Below are 17,853 nucleotides of genomic sequence, written 5' to 3' on the forward strand. Positions count from 1 at the left end.
GGAGGAAGGAAGGGGCCTGGGTTCCAGGACTGGCCCTAGAGTGACTTACAAGCCAGTCATCCTTCTCAGCATCGGTCTAACTCTGTAAAACAACAGGTTTAGCTGACTTCAAAGGTGTCTTCCTAAACAGCAGTTCTGGAATTGCCCATGTTTGTAAAGGGGAACACAGCCCTGGCAATTAGGTGTAAGACAGTAACCCATGAGTGCAGGTGACAGTGTGTTGTTCACCGTCAACACACCAGTTTCGATTGAGTGAATGAATGAATGGATGAATAATGAGAAGAAGGGAGCAAAAAAGCAATGCAGATCTAAGGTAGCTCAACAATGTTTTCTTTATAAAACTCAAATCAATCTGGTATCAATCATATCCATTTGGGGATACAAAACAATAACCTATGAAAGAACTTCCTGGCAGCATACTAGGTTTGGAGTACTGACCTGGAGTTATGAAATTTGAAGCACGATTGTTCTCTTATGTTGAGAGACCTCTGGGAGAATGCAGCTTTACTTTACAACATTGTACTTTTATATTTTCTAGTCACCTTGCCAGATTTTCTTCATATCAAGTAACTCTGCCAAGTGGGTGTCACAGCTAGGTTAGTATATGCCACTGCTTGATTAGGAAGAAGGAGTGGCTGTGAGACTCAGGAGGCCCAAGAGCTGAGGAAACAAGCAAAGGGCTTTTTGCTGAGAAAACTGGAAATTAAGAGACCCTGAAGAGAAGTGTGTCCCCTGGTAAGGAGGAAAGGGAACCTCTCTTCAAGTGTTAGTCAGACCAGAAGATGTTGCAGCGGTGAGACTAGAGCCTGGGGCCTGACATGGCCACTGTCTAAGTTTGGAATATAAGAGCCCTTCTATTTTTCCAGGTTGGCCCCCAGAGTCTTGGCTTTTGTGACCTGTGCACTTTTTCCTGCTTTGGAAGAAGAGGGATAAGGTTGTCTAGCATCTGGCCAGTTCTACTCCCGAAGAGCTTCCTGGTGTCTAGACCCAGGACTGGCCCAGGGCAAGGAAGCAGACCTGGAATATCTCGGGGCTGCAGAGGGTCTGTCAGGGATTGGCTCTTCATTCCCCAGAGCCCTGTTTCATAACCAAGTCCATGCCGAATGCTTCTCTCTGAAAATGAAACCAAAAAAATCAAGTACCACAGCAGCAAGTTTTTGGCCATGGAATAACTGCATTAGTGGAAGATTTATGTGGATGATTTACTAATCCTCAAAAGATTAACCTCAGTCAAGTCAGGCTAACTACTTAGGCTATCAGGGAGGCAAGTCTCTAGGGAGAATGGGATCCTGCCAAGGCGGGAGGGAATATAGAATCTCAAAGTAATATCTGCTACCCCACCCTACCCCAATATCCCGGAGAAGAAGCTCAGTACCTGGAAAACGAGGCACATATCACAATGATTGCAATAAATTAAAGTTCAAGGTGCTGAACTTCCTATTAGCAACAGTTTCATTGCAGGAAGTGATAGAAGGAAATTATCCAATGCCCTGAATTCTGCCAGTTGGAGAACCAGGTGAGAGAAAGGAAGGGGCTCTGCTTCTTCCTGTGGCTTGCCTTTAGAGGTGCAGACAGGGTCTGAGTGGGAAATTGCCTTTATTTACCTCACTCTTGACTCAGAGGAACAAAGCTTTGGAAAGGAGAAAAGGTGAAGTTGGTTTCTGGAAGGAAAAAGGTTAGGAGCAGGGAGAAGATAGCTTTAAAGGAAGGAAATGACTAGTAATCTGCCTTTACATAGTTTCAAAATCTCTTGGGTATGATTCTGGAGTACCTTGGATTATCTAGGAAGATCATTACCCCCACTGTAAAGTTCATTGGTGACATGGTGTCACAAGGCACCACCCTGGTGGTCAGCAGTCAAGGTTCCCTCTTACACCATATTCTACTTCTGTCTTTAGGGATCAATCCCTAAGGTGCATTTATTTCCAGGTCAGTTTTGTTTTTTTTTTTTTTTTTTTTTTTTTTTTTTTTTTCTTTTGAGAAGAATAGGAAAAGGGGAAGGAAAGAGAAAGTGTTAGAGATTCCTGGGATTATCTGGGTCAACAGCAGGAAATCACAAGATTAGGAGGGGCTCTGCAGGAAGGAGATGCCCCTGTTGTGGGGACTTGGTAGCAGACAATGAGCAATAGAAAAGGCCCTGGCTTTACCTGAGCCCTCCATGTCTGAGAAGGGTCCTAGTTCCTAGGCTTAGGCCAGCTGGGAAATGGGGTCGGGGAGAAGCACTTATCTTCACCCTAGTCCAAGGAAGATCAATAACGCAGAACAGGTCTCAGACCAAAGTGTGGGCTGAAGAGATGCAGAACCAACTCTAGGAGAGCACAGAGAAACTGAGGAAAAGTCAGAGAAGTGGCAAGCTCCAGAAAGACTGTATTCTCTCCCCCTCAAGATCTCTGGGCTTGGGAGTGCAGAGTCCCCAATTCCCAGTTTCCTTTATTACTGAGGTCTCTATAGGAAGCCAGGGACCAATGCGGAAAGGAGGCAGGAGAAGAGACCCTTAGGGGTTTCTCCCGGGTTTGTGCGCAGCGCCTCCACGCGGCCGCTCTGCACGGCTACAGAAGTACTTGGTGACCCGCCGGCGGCACTGCTCACAGCGGACAGCACAGCACCAGTGGAACTTGCAGTTACAGCTGGACACGGTCTCCGCGCGGCGCTCCTCCACCGCCAGCCCACAATCCCCGCATAGACGGCGGCAGCTGCGGCGCTCCCAGCGGCCCAGAGCGCGCCCGCGCCGCAGGCACTCTCGGCCTTCAGTGCCCAGCAGCCCTAGCGTCTTGTTCTCCAAGCAGTAGTCCGGGGAATCCTCCAGGTGCACCAGCTCCCGGGTGGAGATGGAGCGGAAGGTGTCGGCAATGGCGCCGCGGCCGGCAGCGCTGTTGCCAGCACCTTGCAGTAGGTCCACCTTGAGAGCAGCGTGATACTTCTCCTTCAGGTGTGCGCCCACCTCGCGGAACTCGGGCAGCTGCAGCCAGCAGGTCTGTGTGGTACAGCTGCCAGACACGCCGTGGCACTTACACGTGCGTTTCATTGTGCCCTTCACCGCCTAGGAGAGAGTAGGCGTAAGAGCCCTGCCCTGGAGGGGTTGCGAGGCTCCTACCTAGTCTGCTCAATCAGCCCGCTTAGTACAAACTATTCGAATGAAGAATTGTCCGTACCTAGGGCTAGTAGTGGTCGGTACTAGCTGCTTAGTCCCAGGGTCTGTGGGACTCACCTTACGGCCGGCCTCGTTGTTGTGAAGATTCATGGCTGCCCGGGCATCCTGTCCTGTTTCCAGGGCATCAACAAACTGCTTGGAGATGGCCTCTCCGAAACCCACATTGTCGCTGCAGCCTCCCCACAGCCAGCCTTGACCCCCTGGAAAAGTGCAAGGGGAGGAAAGGTCATTAAGCAGGCCCACACAGAGTTTCCAGGACTGCCGTTTCTAATTGGACTCGGGTCTGCGGGGGAGGTGATGTCTGGGATAGGAAAGGATTAAGGTTCAGTTAGTGCCCTGAGTCGGGATTAGTTTCAGTCTAGAAGGTTTGTTTTTGCCACCTTTGGGGTCCCACTTCCAGCCTCTTCCAGTGCCCTGCTCAGGTCTCCATGACGGTTGTGGCTGCCTAGTGGATTGATTCTCTGCCTGTGAGCTCCTCTGCCTCTACTCAGTAGGCAGAGCAAGCATAGTGCCTGCCAGTCATTAAGGTCCCCAAGGGGTAAAATGGTGTGAAAAGGTGAGGAAAGCTCAAGGGTTGAGGGAGGAAGAGAGGTGCAATTGAAATAATATGGAAAAACAGAAGTTGCAAATTGAGTGGGAGGATTGGAGACTGCAGTGGAGGTAGAGAGAAAGTAGAGCAGGATAGGCAAAATGGTTGTCCTGCATTCAAGAAGAGGAAAGGATCATTGAGTCTACGGGGCAAGTTGTTCCATCATCAAAATCACCACCACCACCACCACCACCACCATCATCATCATCATCATCATCATCTGTTTAAATTAAGGAAGTCAATCAGTGGGAGGAGGGCCCAAAGCAACATTTAACTGGGTTCGTCACTGTAGGGTTTGGGCTCAAACTGGTTCACCCATTGTCCTTGTATTGGAAGATGCCATTGTATTTCACCAAGCTCTTCATTCTTTAAATGAACTTCCCTGGCCTGTGCTACTTACCCCATCACTACTCACCCAGTTGCCCATTGCGGGAGTCATCACATCCACAGTTGTCAAAATCTCCAAGGCTGCAATTTCTAGTCAGAGTGTACATGACTCCAGCAGAACTAATGGCATGTACAAATGCTGTCTCCCGATTAGCTGGCAGGAGTAAAAACATCCAGAGAATTAGAGGCAGAGGTTGCAGTTCAAAGAAACACCAGTTATGCTACTTTCCTTTAATACTATCATCATACTTGCCTTTCCCAGCTTGATCCTATATTCCCTTCATGATGTACCTTACTCACTTCAGGGTCTGCTCCATCCCTAGCCTCAGCCCTACTCTTCTCCCCTTCCATCTTTTTAGGTCACATATTTTATGAGAAGTTGGCTAGAGTGTTGTAAATATACATGATTATAAAGGATTTAGCTGGGGAAGAAATGGGGAAGGAGATGGATTTGAAGCTTAGGTTGTAAAGAACACTTCCCCACCACCTCCTAGAACATTGGAGTCTAAGAGCAGAATCTCTGATTGGCAGTTCTTTCCTTGTTTAAAAAATATTTTAATATTTATTAAAATATTAGTGTTCATTAACAACTTGCTCAAAAACTTCAAAAGGAAGTGTCAATAACAATACTGAAAATGTACAGGACAATCTGCTTTAACAGGTCATGAGACCACATATTTCCTAAAAAAACTGCAAATGCCATAATTTCATTCTTCTTTAAGGCTGAGTAATATTCCATTGTGTATATATACCACATTTTCTTTATCCATTCATCTGTTGAAGGGCATCTAGGTTGGTTCCATAGTTTGGCTATTGTGAATTGAGCTGGCATCTCTTTCATTTACTGACATGACCACTATTTATCTTTTGTCTGGGAAGCTAGTCTCCAAGTTTCACTTGCTAAATCTACTGCAGGAAGGGGCTAAGGGATATGAGGAATTATGATTCTGACCTACCTTCTGATGCTGATGATACTTATATTGTGAAGAAACATTTAGCCAACAGGGCAATCAAGGATGTATAGGATTGGAGGTGAGGCAAGGTCCATTTATGTTGGGGAAGAAAGGAGAAAGCTCCATAGATAGGAAAGAGAGTAGAGAAGGAAAATAGAACATCTCACAAGGGGGAAATGTCCCAAGAGACCAGGTGAAGAATATGGTGTAGGGCTGGGGATATAGCTCAGTGAGTAGAGTGCTTGCCTTGCTAGCACGAGGCCTGGGTTTGATCCCCAGCACCGCAAAAAAAAAAAAAAAAAAAAAAAAAATGTGGTATGGAGGAGAAAGGGAGCCATCCCTGAGGCTTTAACCTAGAACCAGGGGCCGGGGAGCCATGCTCATGGCTTTCCTTACCACTTCGAAGTCCACCATGGCTGGACAGTTGCAAGGCTCTCTCAGGGCAGTTCCAGCGGTCCCAGGCAAACTGGTATTTGCATTCTTCAATACCACTCTGAGCACCTGCTGCCACACTGCTGGAGTAGATCAGATAAGCCTACAAAAACATGGGGTCGACATTCAGTCTGAATCAGGAGTCATTGGCCCCAAACTTGTCAAACGCCTCTCTTCCTGCCCACTCCCCAATCTCTCTGAAGTAATGGCAAAGTAAGTACTTTAAATATACCATCTCATTTAACATTACCAGTAGTCTTGTGAAATAGTTATCATTTTATAACTTAGACACTATGGTTCAAAGAGGGGAAGTAATTTTCCCAATCCCACAAATAGCAAATGGAAGAAACAGGAATGAAATGCAGTTTTATCAGATTCTAATTCCTTTAGTCTTTATTCATTATACTAAATTGCCTCTCTAAAATGAGTCCCAATCACATCATTCATGAAATTTCAGCTGTTCTCATCCCATTATTATCTTAGAAAATAACATTTTGGATCTGTAAATGTTCTTCCATGTGGAGATCACATAGTACAATTTCAGTTTTTTTGTTTGACTCTATGGGATGCTTTAGAAGGTTTCTTCTCTAATTTTGTGTTACTGAGGATTGAATCCAGGGCTTTGTGCTTGTTTGGCAAATACTCTACCACTGAACTACACCCTCAGCCCTTATATTTATTTATTTTTATTTTTAGACAGAATCTCACTAAGTTACCCAGGTCCATCTCAAACTTGAGATCTTCCTGCTTCAACCTCTGAGTAGCCGGGATAACAGGTGTGTATCACTACACCCAGCAGTACTCCTGTCTGGGCTTTGACATTAGTTTGCTGGGTGATTTTAGGTGTGTCCCAGCCCTCTCTGAGTCTCAAATTTTCTATCTTTACTGTATACTATTGCATAATAAAAGATGTGCTTATAATGAAAAGAAAACAACATGTATCATCTTAAGTCAACCAGTTAAGATTAGTGATATCCATATTAATCAAAGGAGTTTTTTCTTACTTTTGGACCAGTCATCAGGAAATTGTTCACAGACCTAGAAGAAAGAAAAAACAGAATATAGTGGAGAGTCACCAACTCACTTCTGCTTCCAAGAGTTATAAGGATTACTCCAGTAAGTTTAGTTGATAGGAAGAAAGAGAAACAAGTTTACCAAGGAAATATGCATAACAAAACTACTAAAGATAACTTATTTAGTAAAAAAGAATATGAATAAAAGTAGTGTGCTTTCTTTGGATTTTAAGGTCACTTATAATTACCAATACCATAAACACTGGAAGTAATGTTTGATTATTTTGCTATGAATAGGCAGAGAGCTAGCCTGCCTAGTTGTGAGTACATACTCACAACTATGTACCATCCTTCACTCTGAGAGATTTTACAGTTGATCTTGTTCAGTCCTTACTGTTGCAGAGCATTATTGTCTGTATTTTTACCCATAGGGAATCTGAGACTCAAAAAAAAAAAAAAAAAAAGTTAAATCTATGTTCAAGCTCTCACAGATAATATGTGAGTGAGGCAGGACTTGAATCTAGGTTCATTTGACTCCCAGGATACTTCTCTAATCAGGAAGAGGTAAACTGTGAAATATCTCTCTAGGGCTTGAGTCATAATTAAATTCTAAAAATAAAAAATTGACACTAGAATATGGTTTGGTCTTCCTTTTTGTTTTGCAGTACTGAGTAGAGAACCCAAGATCTCACACAGGTTAGGTGAGCACTCTACCACTGAAATTTCAGCTGTTCTCATCCCATTATTATCTTAGAAAATAACATTTTGGATGTGGAAATGTTCTTCCATGTAGAGATCATGTAGTACATGGAAGAACGTGTGCTACACCCCCAGACCTGGTCATTCCTTTTAAAACTAAAAATGGATTTTCTGTATGACTCAGCAGTTGCCCTCTTAGGTACATATCCCAGAGAAATGAAGAATTATTTTTACTCATGAATTTGTATTCTCATGTTCATAACCACTTTATTTATAATAGTCCCAAACTGGAAACTACCTCAATATCTGTCAAAGGGTGAACAATGTATAAAAAACTATGACATATCCATACCATGGAATACTATTCATCATTAAAAAGGAATGAACTGTTAATAAACACAACAACATGGATGAATCTCCAGGAAATTAGACTGAGCCATTAAAGTCAATCTCAAAAGGATACTTGCTGCATGATTTTATTTACATAACAATAGTGAAATAAGGTAATTACAGAGCTGAGGACAGATTGGTGGTTACTAGGGGTTTAGAATGAGGGAGTGGATGCTAGGGGTTTGAGATGGGGGATGGATGCGGTTATCAAGAATAACATGAGAGAATCTTGGGTTGATGGTACAGTTAAGTGTCTTGTCTGAAGTAGGGATTACTCACGACTACAAATGTGACAAAATTGCATCAAGATGCACACACCCATGCACACAAATACCGGCACCTACAAAGGAAGAAGCTCTATGGGAATTGTACAATATTTGTAAGATGCTAAAACTGGGGGAAGTTGTGGAAAGGCTGTGCAGATGGAACTTCCTTGTACATTTCTTAGCAACTTTTGTAAATCCCATAAATATATAAAAATAAAAAATATACACTTAGATATATAGAGATATACATGATCTGCAGTACTGGAGATTTGGAGAATGACTTCAGAATTGGCATTTGAAAATTAATCAAAATGTATTATCTATTATCTTTCTTTTTCCATTGTAATATAAGGAAATAACCTGAGAATCTTGTATTGTTCCATGGAAGTTGGTGTACCCTTGCAATTCTAAAGGCTGATAAGATACAGAACATTATCATAAAGGGGATGGGATATGATAGATTAAGAAAGTTCAGTCTCTTATTGGAGGCCAACAGGGTTTGGCTGACTCTCTTCATATAAAACACACACAATACCTAAAATGCAAAACAACATTAACAAATTGGGAGGTTGCCAGTTGAGAAAATAAAAAAAAGATTTTGAAAGAGAAAACACATAGAAAATCATAGAAGACTATAGAACCCCCTGAAATCAAGGCCCAGTTTTTAAAATTTTTTAATTTGTTCTTTTTAGTTATACATGATGGTAGAATGTATTTTGACATATCATACATACATGGAGCATAATTTCCCATTTTTATAGTTGGAAACGATGTGGAGTTACACTGGTCATGTATTCATATATGAACAAAGGAAAGTAATGTTCAATTCATTCTACTGTCTTTCCTATCCCATCTCCCCTCCCTTCCCCCCCATTCCTCCCATCCAATCTGGTGAACCTCCACCCTGCCAAACCTCCACCCCACCACCACCTACTGTGAGTCAGCATCTGCATATCAGAGAGAACATTTTACCTTTGTTTTTTGGGGGAGATTGGCTTATTTCATTTAATATGCTAGTCTCCAGTTTCATCCATTTACCAGCAAATGCCATAATTTCATTCTTCTTTGTGGCTGTGTATGTACCACATTTCTTTATCCATTCATCTGTTGAAGGGCATCTAGGTTGGTTCCATAGTTTAGCCATTGTGAATTGAGGTGCTATAAATGTTGATGTACCTGTGTCACTATAGTATGTTGATTTTAAGTCCTTTGGGTATATGCCAAGAAGTGGGATAACTGGGTCAAATAGTGGTTCCATTCCAAGTTTTCTGAGGAATCTCCATACTGCTTTCCAGAGTGGTTGTACCAGAGTCCCATCAGCAATGTATGAATGTACCTTTTTCCCCACATCCTCACCAACGTTTGTTGTTACTTATATTCTTGATAATTGCCATTCTGAATGGAGTGAGATGAAATCTCAGTGTAGTTTTAATTTGCATTTCTCTAATTGCTAGAAATGTTGAATATATTTTTTTCATATGTTTGTTTACCAATTATATTTCTTCTTCTGTGAAGTATCTGTTCAGTTCCCATGGCCCACGTTTTAAGGTTTGGCAGGCAGAACCAAGTAAATTTGAAAGAAACAAAGAGCAGAACAAAAAAAGCACTACTCTATTGGGGATGGTGGTACCAGTGTAGCACAAAAAGATATTTAAGTGAACTTTAAATTTTTAAAGCTGCTATGGGTTTAGAGATAAATTTCTGATCCTTTAACATTGGTGCAAGACGAATCAATTAGGCCCTTTGCCTTAGGGCAAGAAGCCTGAGCTTGCCCTGACTCAGGAGGGCAATCTTTATGCTAGGAATAACTTTCAAAGATTTTTGGATATTATCAGGCCAGACAGAACAGTTCCCATTTCACAAGACAGACATTAAGAAAGAAAATAGAACAGCAAGACAAAAATTCAGTGCTAGAGGACAGATCTTTGCCGTAAACCTGGGTAAAGATTTCTCCTGTGAAAGTATTTTAAATTGGAATGACAGGGAATGAAGGACAGAAAGTCTAGAGGATTCTTCTTTCCTAGGCAATCCTACAATGTGTAAAGATTCAGTTAATTAATGAATCAGATTGAATTGAGCACCTGTTGTAGGACAGGACTGCAGGCCCTATTTGGACAATATTCCTGTAAAATGACTTGTGTTGTTAACCCTCAAGTTGTTTCCAGACTTACTTGAATCTTATGTCTGACTTCCTCATACCCGGACGATCCAACATTAAGAAAAGACTATGTGTCCTTGTAATAAGCAACAAAGTAGGAGGATCCTGTTCTGGATTAATGAGACAGTGGTATAACATCCTTTGTGGTGGTGTAGGGCACAAATTGCAGAAAGAACAGAGAATGCATGTTGTGAGAAGTTTTGAAGAGACCCCCAAAAGAAGAATGTACGTTTTGTTTGGGTGCCACTTAGGGACAAGCATATGATTGAAGGAAAGATATTAACAAACAACAAGGAAGATATACAATCTGTGACTAGATGGTGGTTACTGTACAGACAGAAAAGGTTACATCCAAGTATACACCAAGATGGAGACCACGAGCTTCCCATTCTCTATGAGGATGTACATCATGCTACCCAGATTGGGTGCCATTCAAAAGGTTTATGCCATCCTTTATTCTTGACATCTCCCCTCATTATTTAATAAGCATTTCAAACATAACATATACAAAACTGAACTCCTGCCTTTTGCCACCATTCCCACATGCTTCTTCTGTAGTTTTCTCCATCTAAGTAAAGGACTATGTTCCTCCTAGTTACTCAGACAAAAATCTTGGAGAGTCATCTTTGACTCCTTACTTTCTCTCACATTCTGTATTCAATGTCCTCAAATATGGCCAGCTCCAACTCAAAATATATCCAGAATATAACCAGTTCTTAATATCTTCACTGTTATCATCCTAGTTCAAGTCATCATCATCTTTTGTCTGATTATTATAAAAGCTTACTAATTTCCTTCTTTCATCCTTATTCTTCCCCATTCTATTCTGAAAATGATTGCTCCCTTTAAAGATTAATGCCTTTATTTATTTTTAAGTATTTTTTAGTTGTAAATGGACACAATGCCTTTAGTTTATTTATTTATTTTTATATGGTGCTGAGGATCAAACCCAGTGCCTCACACATGCGAGGCAAGTGCTTTGCCACTGAGCTACAGCCCCAGTCCAGGATTAATGCCTTTAAAATACAAATAAAAATTTTGCAGCTTTCTGTTCCAACTCCTCTCTAATGGACTCCCATCTTGTGCAGAGTAGAAGTGAAATTGTTATCATGGTTCATAACATCCTATACCCATGCCTCTGACAAATCTCCTCCTACTTTCCCCTCCTACCCAGCTGTGGGCAACCTGGTCTCCTTGTTTCTCAGACACGCCAGGCACCTTCCAGCCTCCAGGTCACTGCACCTGCTGCTGTCTCTTTCCAGAATGCTTTTTACTCAGATATCTGTACAGCTTGTCTCTTCTCCTACTCAGTCTTTTATACGCAAATGTGTCATCCTCCTTAGGGCTTTCCTCAACCTATTGAGAATTGCAACTCCTTCCCTAGCCCTTCTCCACTTTTTTTTTTAATATGGCACTTTTTTTTTTTATCATTGGAATACATTATATTATACATGTGTATTTGTTTACTGTTTGCTTCCTCCCATTAGACCTTAAGTTTTAATAAAGCAGATTTTGGAGGAAGAGGTTCTATATTGTTCACCAAATATTACCAGTGCCTTGAACATCACCTGGGAATAATAAGCTTTTAATAAATATTTTTTGAATGAAAGAGTAAAGGAACTCACATTTAGGGGTGTCAGTAGGAATAAATATTGTTTGAGGAAACTAGGTAAAGAGTTTGTGTCTACAATTTTAACTACCATGTTTACCCAATGTCCCCAAAATTTCATCTTAAGCCCTGTCTTCTATCTTGAAATCCAGAGTTGCATTTCCAAATGAATCCTCCATTTCTCTACTAGAGATGTTTCAAATTGTAAAGACAGTATATCTAAACACTGCCCTTGACATTACTGATTTTTGGTAATGGAACCAACATTTAAAATAAAAATCTGCTCCCATCATCCAATCAGTTTCCAAGACCTGTATGTATTGTACTTCCATTTTCTTTTTTATATATCTGTTCTCTCTTTTCTACTCCTACCATCACAGCCTGAAGCCATGGTAGGAGCTCCAGTGACATCTCTACTTCTAGTCTTTAACCCATTCCCATCAAATATATAGTCTGTAGCTAGGTCAGTCCTCTGAAAACCTGATTCTGATGTTATCCTTCTTCTCAAGAATCTTCCATAGTTCCAACTTTTGCAACTCAAGATTTTTTTTAATGATCTAACCCTACATGCCTTTCCAGCTTCATTCATCATGAAATATTCCAACTTGTCCAATTCTGTAGTCAAGATGAACCAGTCACTATTACCGGAATCATGCATTTATGCCTCTGTGTCTTAGCTCTTTTGTTCTATTAAATCTTACCTATTAGTATTTTTAACCAATGATGCAGGGACAACCCTATATCCACATGCAAAGAAATGAAGTTGGATTCTTACCTCACTAATCACATAAAAGTTAACTCAAAATGAAGCACAGACCAAAGTGTAAGGGCTAAAACTATAAAACTCCTGGAATGAAGTGTAGGTGTACAGTTTTGTGACCTAGACAATGATTTTACAGATAAGATATCAAAAATACAGTAACAAAAGAAGGCATATTATATTGAGCTTCAACAAAATAAAAAATTTTTGTGTCTCAAAGGACACAAGAAAGTGAAAAGACAACATACAAAATAGGGGAAATATTTTCATATATTTGATAAGAGAATTAATATCTGGTATATAGAGAGAACTCCTTAAACCCAACAGCAATAACAAAACAAGCAACTCAATTTAAAAAAAACGGGCAAAGGACTTGAACAGACATTTCTTCACAGAGGATATACAAATGGCCAATAAACACAAGAAAAGATGTTCAGCATTATTGGTCATCAGTGAAACAAAAATAAAAACCACAACAAGAATTTATCCCTACTTATTGTGCATCTGTGAATATACAACAAAATTCCACTATTATGTATTATTATAATGCATCAATTAAACATTTCTAAAAATAATTCATATGCATTAAGATAGACAATGACAAGCATTAAAAGAATTTACAATAACTAAACTATGGAGCACACCTAGATGCCCTTCAACAGATAAATGGATAAAGAAAATGTGGTATAAATATACAATGGAATATTACTCAACTTTAAACGAAGAATGAAAATTTGGCATTTGCTGGTAACTAGATTGAGTTAGAGAATATCATGTTAAGTGAAATAAGCCAAACCCCAAAAGTCAAAGGCTGAATGTTTTCTTTGATATGCGGAAGCTAATTCACAATAAAGGGTGGGGATAAGGAAGAATAGAGTTACCCTATATTAGGTAGAGTGGAGTGAAGGGAGGGGAAGCTACATGGGGGAAGGAATGATAGAGTGAAATATTACCTCATGTACATGTATGACTGCATGACCAAAGTGATCCTGCAATATGTATAATCAGAAAAATGAGAGATTGTACTCCATTTATGTATGACCTATCAAAATGTATAAATGCATTCTACTGTCATGTACAACTAATTAGAACAAATAAAATTTTAAAAATTTAAAACAAAGAACGTGGAGAAATCAGAATCCTCATATATTGGTGAGATTACTGGTGAGGGTACGCTTTTGAAATGAGTCCACCAATTTCTCAAAAGGTTAAATATAGAGTCCCCATATGACCTGACAGTTCCACTCATAGGTATACATATACTCAAGAGAATTGAAATCATATTTCCAACAAAAACTTGTACATTCGTGTTTTCATAGAAGAATTATTTATAATAGCCCCAAAGCAAAATAACCCAAAAGTCTCAGTTGATGAAGGAGTAAATAAAATGTATATAATCATAATGGACCAATATTTGACCATGAAAATCAATGAAGTACTGATACATGCTACAACATGAATGGACCTTGAAAACGTTACTCTAACTGAAAATAGGCAGATACATAAAGCCAACCATAAATTGTATGATTCTATTTACATGAAATGTGCAGAATAGGCAATTCCATAGAAACAGAAAGTAGACTAGCAGTTGTCAGGGGCTGCAGGGAGGGGAGAGGGGGAATGACTGATCATGAATAAAGGATTTCTTTTGAGGGTGTTGAAAATGGTCCAAAATTGATTGTGGTGAGGGTTTCACAAGTCTGTGAATTTACTACAAACTATTGATTTATATGCTTTGAAGAGATAAATTTCATGGTATCAATCAAGCCACTTAAAAGATCCTACTTATTCTTGAATAAATACCTACTTCAAAAGTCACAATTGGAACTCCTTTTTCTTCCTGCTACCCTACTACCTTGAACATAGGAAATTCTCTATACAAATGGATTGAATTAAAGTGTTTTGAAAAAAGAAAGGAATGGGAAGATCATCACATGCAACAGAAAATTAGAAAAGAAAAAGAATTGCAAAAAGATTTGGGGAGATATGAGAAGGAAGTCTGGGGCAAGCAGGGCTGCTGCTAATTTGTCAGTAGAGTGAGCAGATGACTGTGCTGCATTAGCAGATGATCATACTGCAAGAGTGACAGATAATGAGCACTGAGCATATGCACACAAAATTTAGCATCATAATAGAACCTTTAGCAAAGTCAATCTGACCCACTTAATGCTATGTATAATAGTCATTGTGCTTCGTAGTAATTAGGCATGCATGGTAAGCAGTTTTGCTTTTCCATTGCCAAGTAAATATTTTATCATTGTTTCTTCTCCTTACGTTACTTTATATATATAGTATTAAATATTATATATAGTAAATATACATGCAATTATATATACGTTATATATTTACCTTTATATATATGCATATTATATATATAAAAGACTGATACCACATAAATGTAATTCATGTCACATAATAACAGACAACATTATCAAGTATATTAGGGACTCTTGTAGTGCTTTACCTGTACCATGTCTTAAAGTTTTCCTAATGACCTGATGTGGTAGGTACCATGCTTTTTACTGTTTATTCTGTGAACGCCAAATAAATTTTGTGTTTCATGTGTTTAAAGTTCAAGTGATTATCATAACAACTACATAAAGTAGAAATGATTCCATCTTCCATTTCAGGGATACAGAAACTGCAGCATGGAGAAGTTAGCCAGCAACACCCACCTAGCTAAGTGGTGAATCCAGGATTGGGACCTAGGCAGACAGATTCTGAAACGTGTGCTTCTTAACAACTCTGCTCCTTGGCAACCCATATTTCCCTTGCTCCTATTACCCCTGATGACCCAGGATTCATGATCCTTGAAAAAGTCGTGATGAGTGATGAGTACTTCTGGGAGTTTTAGTGAGGTTCTTCAATGCTCCTGAGGAAGTCCAGGTAATGATCCCATTGCTTCCATTATGTTTTAATTCATTCACTGCTCCCTTCTGCTTCCATGTCCACAGTACATGCCAGGCCTGGGCTCTGTTGTATCTGGGAACCACCACATAACCTGGAAATGTTTTCTGGGGGCTGGTGCTGCTCACCCTGTCTTCTACATATACAAAGTAGAGATGAATAATTGGGGACAGTATGTCCAGGTGTTGGGAAGGGGATATGTGGAAACTTTCTGTACTTCCTGCTTAACTTTTCTTTTTCTTGGTACCAGGGATTGAACCCAGGGGCACTTACCACTTAGCCACATTCCCAGTTCTTTTTATTTTGAGATAGGATCTCGCTAAGTTGCTTAGGGCCTTGCTAAGTTGCTGAGGCTGGCTTTGAACGTGCAATCCTCCTGTCTCAGCCTCCTGAGTCCAGAGGATTATAGGCACAAGCCATTGAGCCACCACACCCACCTCTGCTCAACCTTTTTATAAACCTAAAATTGTTCTAAAAATATATCTTTTTTTTTTTTTTAAAGAAAGAACACATAAAACCCCTAGAGTTTTATTTTTCATGTGGGTATCAAAACTCCTTTGTGCACAAAGATCTTACAGAGTTTAATTCACATAGTGAAACTTAGAGTTACAGCAACCCCTTCTAGTAACCCTCCAGTCCCTTCATTGAACAGGGCTGCTAACAACCCCTGCTTCTCACTAGAGCTTCCTAATTCTCTTTCTTTAGAGCAAATGCATTCCTGGGAAGATTTCATGGTCACTCATCTTGATGAACTTCTGATGCCTACAACACTACCAATTCTCTTGATATGCCTAGATGTGCTAAATCCAAGTGGTGGTCCAGCTTGGAGCCCTTGCAAAGAGTGACCTTTCGAAGACTGCCTTCCTTGCAGAGAAAGGGGAGATTAGAAAACAGTATTAAATAGAGTTTCTGGTGTCCTGCTGCTGCCTTTCCTGGGCTCAACCTTCAGGGACCCCATGTTAAAAGAGCCCTGATCATCCAGGGGCAGTGTGTGCATTGGCTTTGGCACACAACCATTACTGACTTGCTCACCCTGGGCCTCTTCCAGCCCTGGAATCGCTGAGATGAGTGCATTACGATAACCTCAGACTCCACTTGAGAAACAGAGCCAGGGGAGGACAGGAAGGGACCCCGCAAGCAGCTAATACATAAGGAATCATTTGAGGGCTTGGGAGACTCAAATTATTTCTTCAGTCTTCTGGAAAATGCTGCTCCAGCTGCAACAGCAGCACCATAGTGGACATTCTCTTCCTTTGTATCTGGAAGAAATGCCTGATCGGTTGCTCTCCAAGATCTCACGGGCCATTGTACTGGAGGGTCTCTGACTGCACTGAGAAGCCAAATCTGAATCTCTCTCTTTCTCTGCAATTGTCCTTAGTACAAAAGAGTGTTTTCCTAGCAATCACAGGTGACTTGTTCATGCCCTTCTTCCCCACTCAGAATAAAATATATTTTGACAGGTGGAGTATGTCTGCAAGGATTCAGAGTTTGTCCCAGGGCTATCTGACCTTTAGCCCCTCCACTCACAGAAGTCTTTAATGCAGCAGGTATTTATTTACATCCCTAGAACATCTCTGCACTCTTGCATCAATCTGAAGTGAGTCTTAAGCACACTCTTTAGGTTCCTTCCTTCCTTCCTTCCTTCCTTCCTTCCTTCCTTCCTTCCTTCCTTCCTTCCTTCCTTCCTTCCTTCCTTCCTTCCTTCCTTCTCTATAAGTTAATTTACAAATAACTTGTAAATTACATAAATTAACAAGTTAATTTACAATCAGAAAGAACTGGGGTGAGAAATCAGCTCTCCCTCTCACCATCTTGATTTGTGCTGATCTCTAACAAGAACATTCCACTGTTGCTGTGCTGTCACTTGTTCCCATTCAGGCTGCTAATTGGCTAATCTCCATCCTCTTGTCCTTGTCCTCGCCACCTTCAGGTCATAGCATCTCTACTTTGGCACTTGCAAAAAAGCTCTTTTCCTTCTTGCTAAAGTGCATCTCAATCCTTGCTATGTTTGCCATTACTAAATATCTTTCCAATTGTTAGAGGACCATCGTAGGATGCAGCTGCATTTCTAGTCTGAGGTTGTAGCTGGTTTCCACAGCAGAGTTCTGTGGACATACTTTTCAGTGCTTCTCTGCTCCAGGGAAATTTTTGCCTGACAACAGTCAAGTGGCCATAACCTACCCAGAGTCTGGCCTTGATGATTTGTGGGGCTTTTATCTGGGACACCTTAGCTCCTCAAACACCCATGTCTTCAGTGCCATGCGGCTTCTCTCCTGGGCTGTATGGCTTCCAAGATTCCCTATTCTACAGTCAGCCTGATCACAGGAAAAGGTATTCTCAAGCTCCAGCTGGGACAGGCAAGGAGAGATTTTATATCAACCCAAGTACAAATGTGACTGCTTCTCTTTCAGCTCTTGCAATGTCTCTAATTGCCTTTCGTTTGTTTGTGTGTTTTGATAGCTTTACTTTTTCCCTCATATACATCACCCAGAGACATACACTTGCTAATAATCCAGGCCCCTCTTCACTTGATATTACT

At 40.6% G+C, this 17,853-nt stretch overlaps 1 protein-coding gene across 1 annotated transcript in view; it reads right to left on the bottom strand.

The window, feature by feature from the left end:
- Window positions 1-1,968: 1,968 nt before the first annotated feature.
- The window catches only part of WNT8B (Wnt family member 8B), a gene marked incomplete at its 5' end in the record, with an annotated part of 72,346 nt that continues 56,461 nt past the window's right edge, over window positions 1,969-17,853 (bottom strand). The window contains 4 exons of the mRNA XM_079136194.1: window positions 1,969-3,040; window positions 3,209-3,351; window positions 4,156-4,281; window positions 5,477-5,615. Coding sequence (XP_078992320.1) covers window positions 2,495-3,040; window positions 3,209-3,351; window positions 4,156-4,281; window positions 5,477-5,615 — 954 coding nt within the window. The 3' untranslated portion in view covers window positions 1,969-2,494. The remainder of the gene's footprint in view (window positions 3,041-3,208; window positions 3,352-4,155; window positions 4,282-5,476; window positions 5,616-17,853) is intronic.

The sequence above is a fragment of the Sciurus vulgaris genome, assembly GCF_902686455.1.
Source record: "Sciurus vulgaris genome assembly, chromosome: 4".
Lineage (NCBI taxonomy): Eukaryota > Metazoa > Chordata > Mammalia > Rodentia > Sciuridae > Sciurus > Sciurus vulgaris.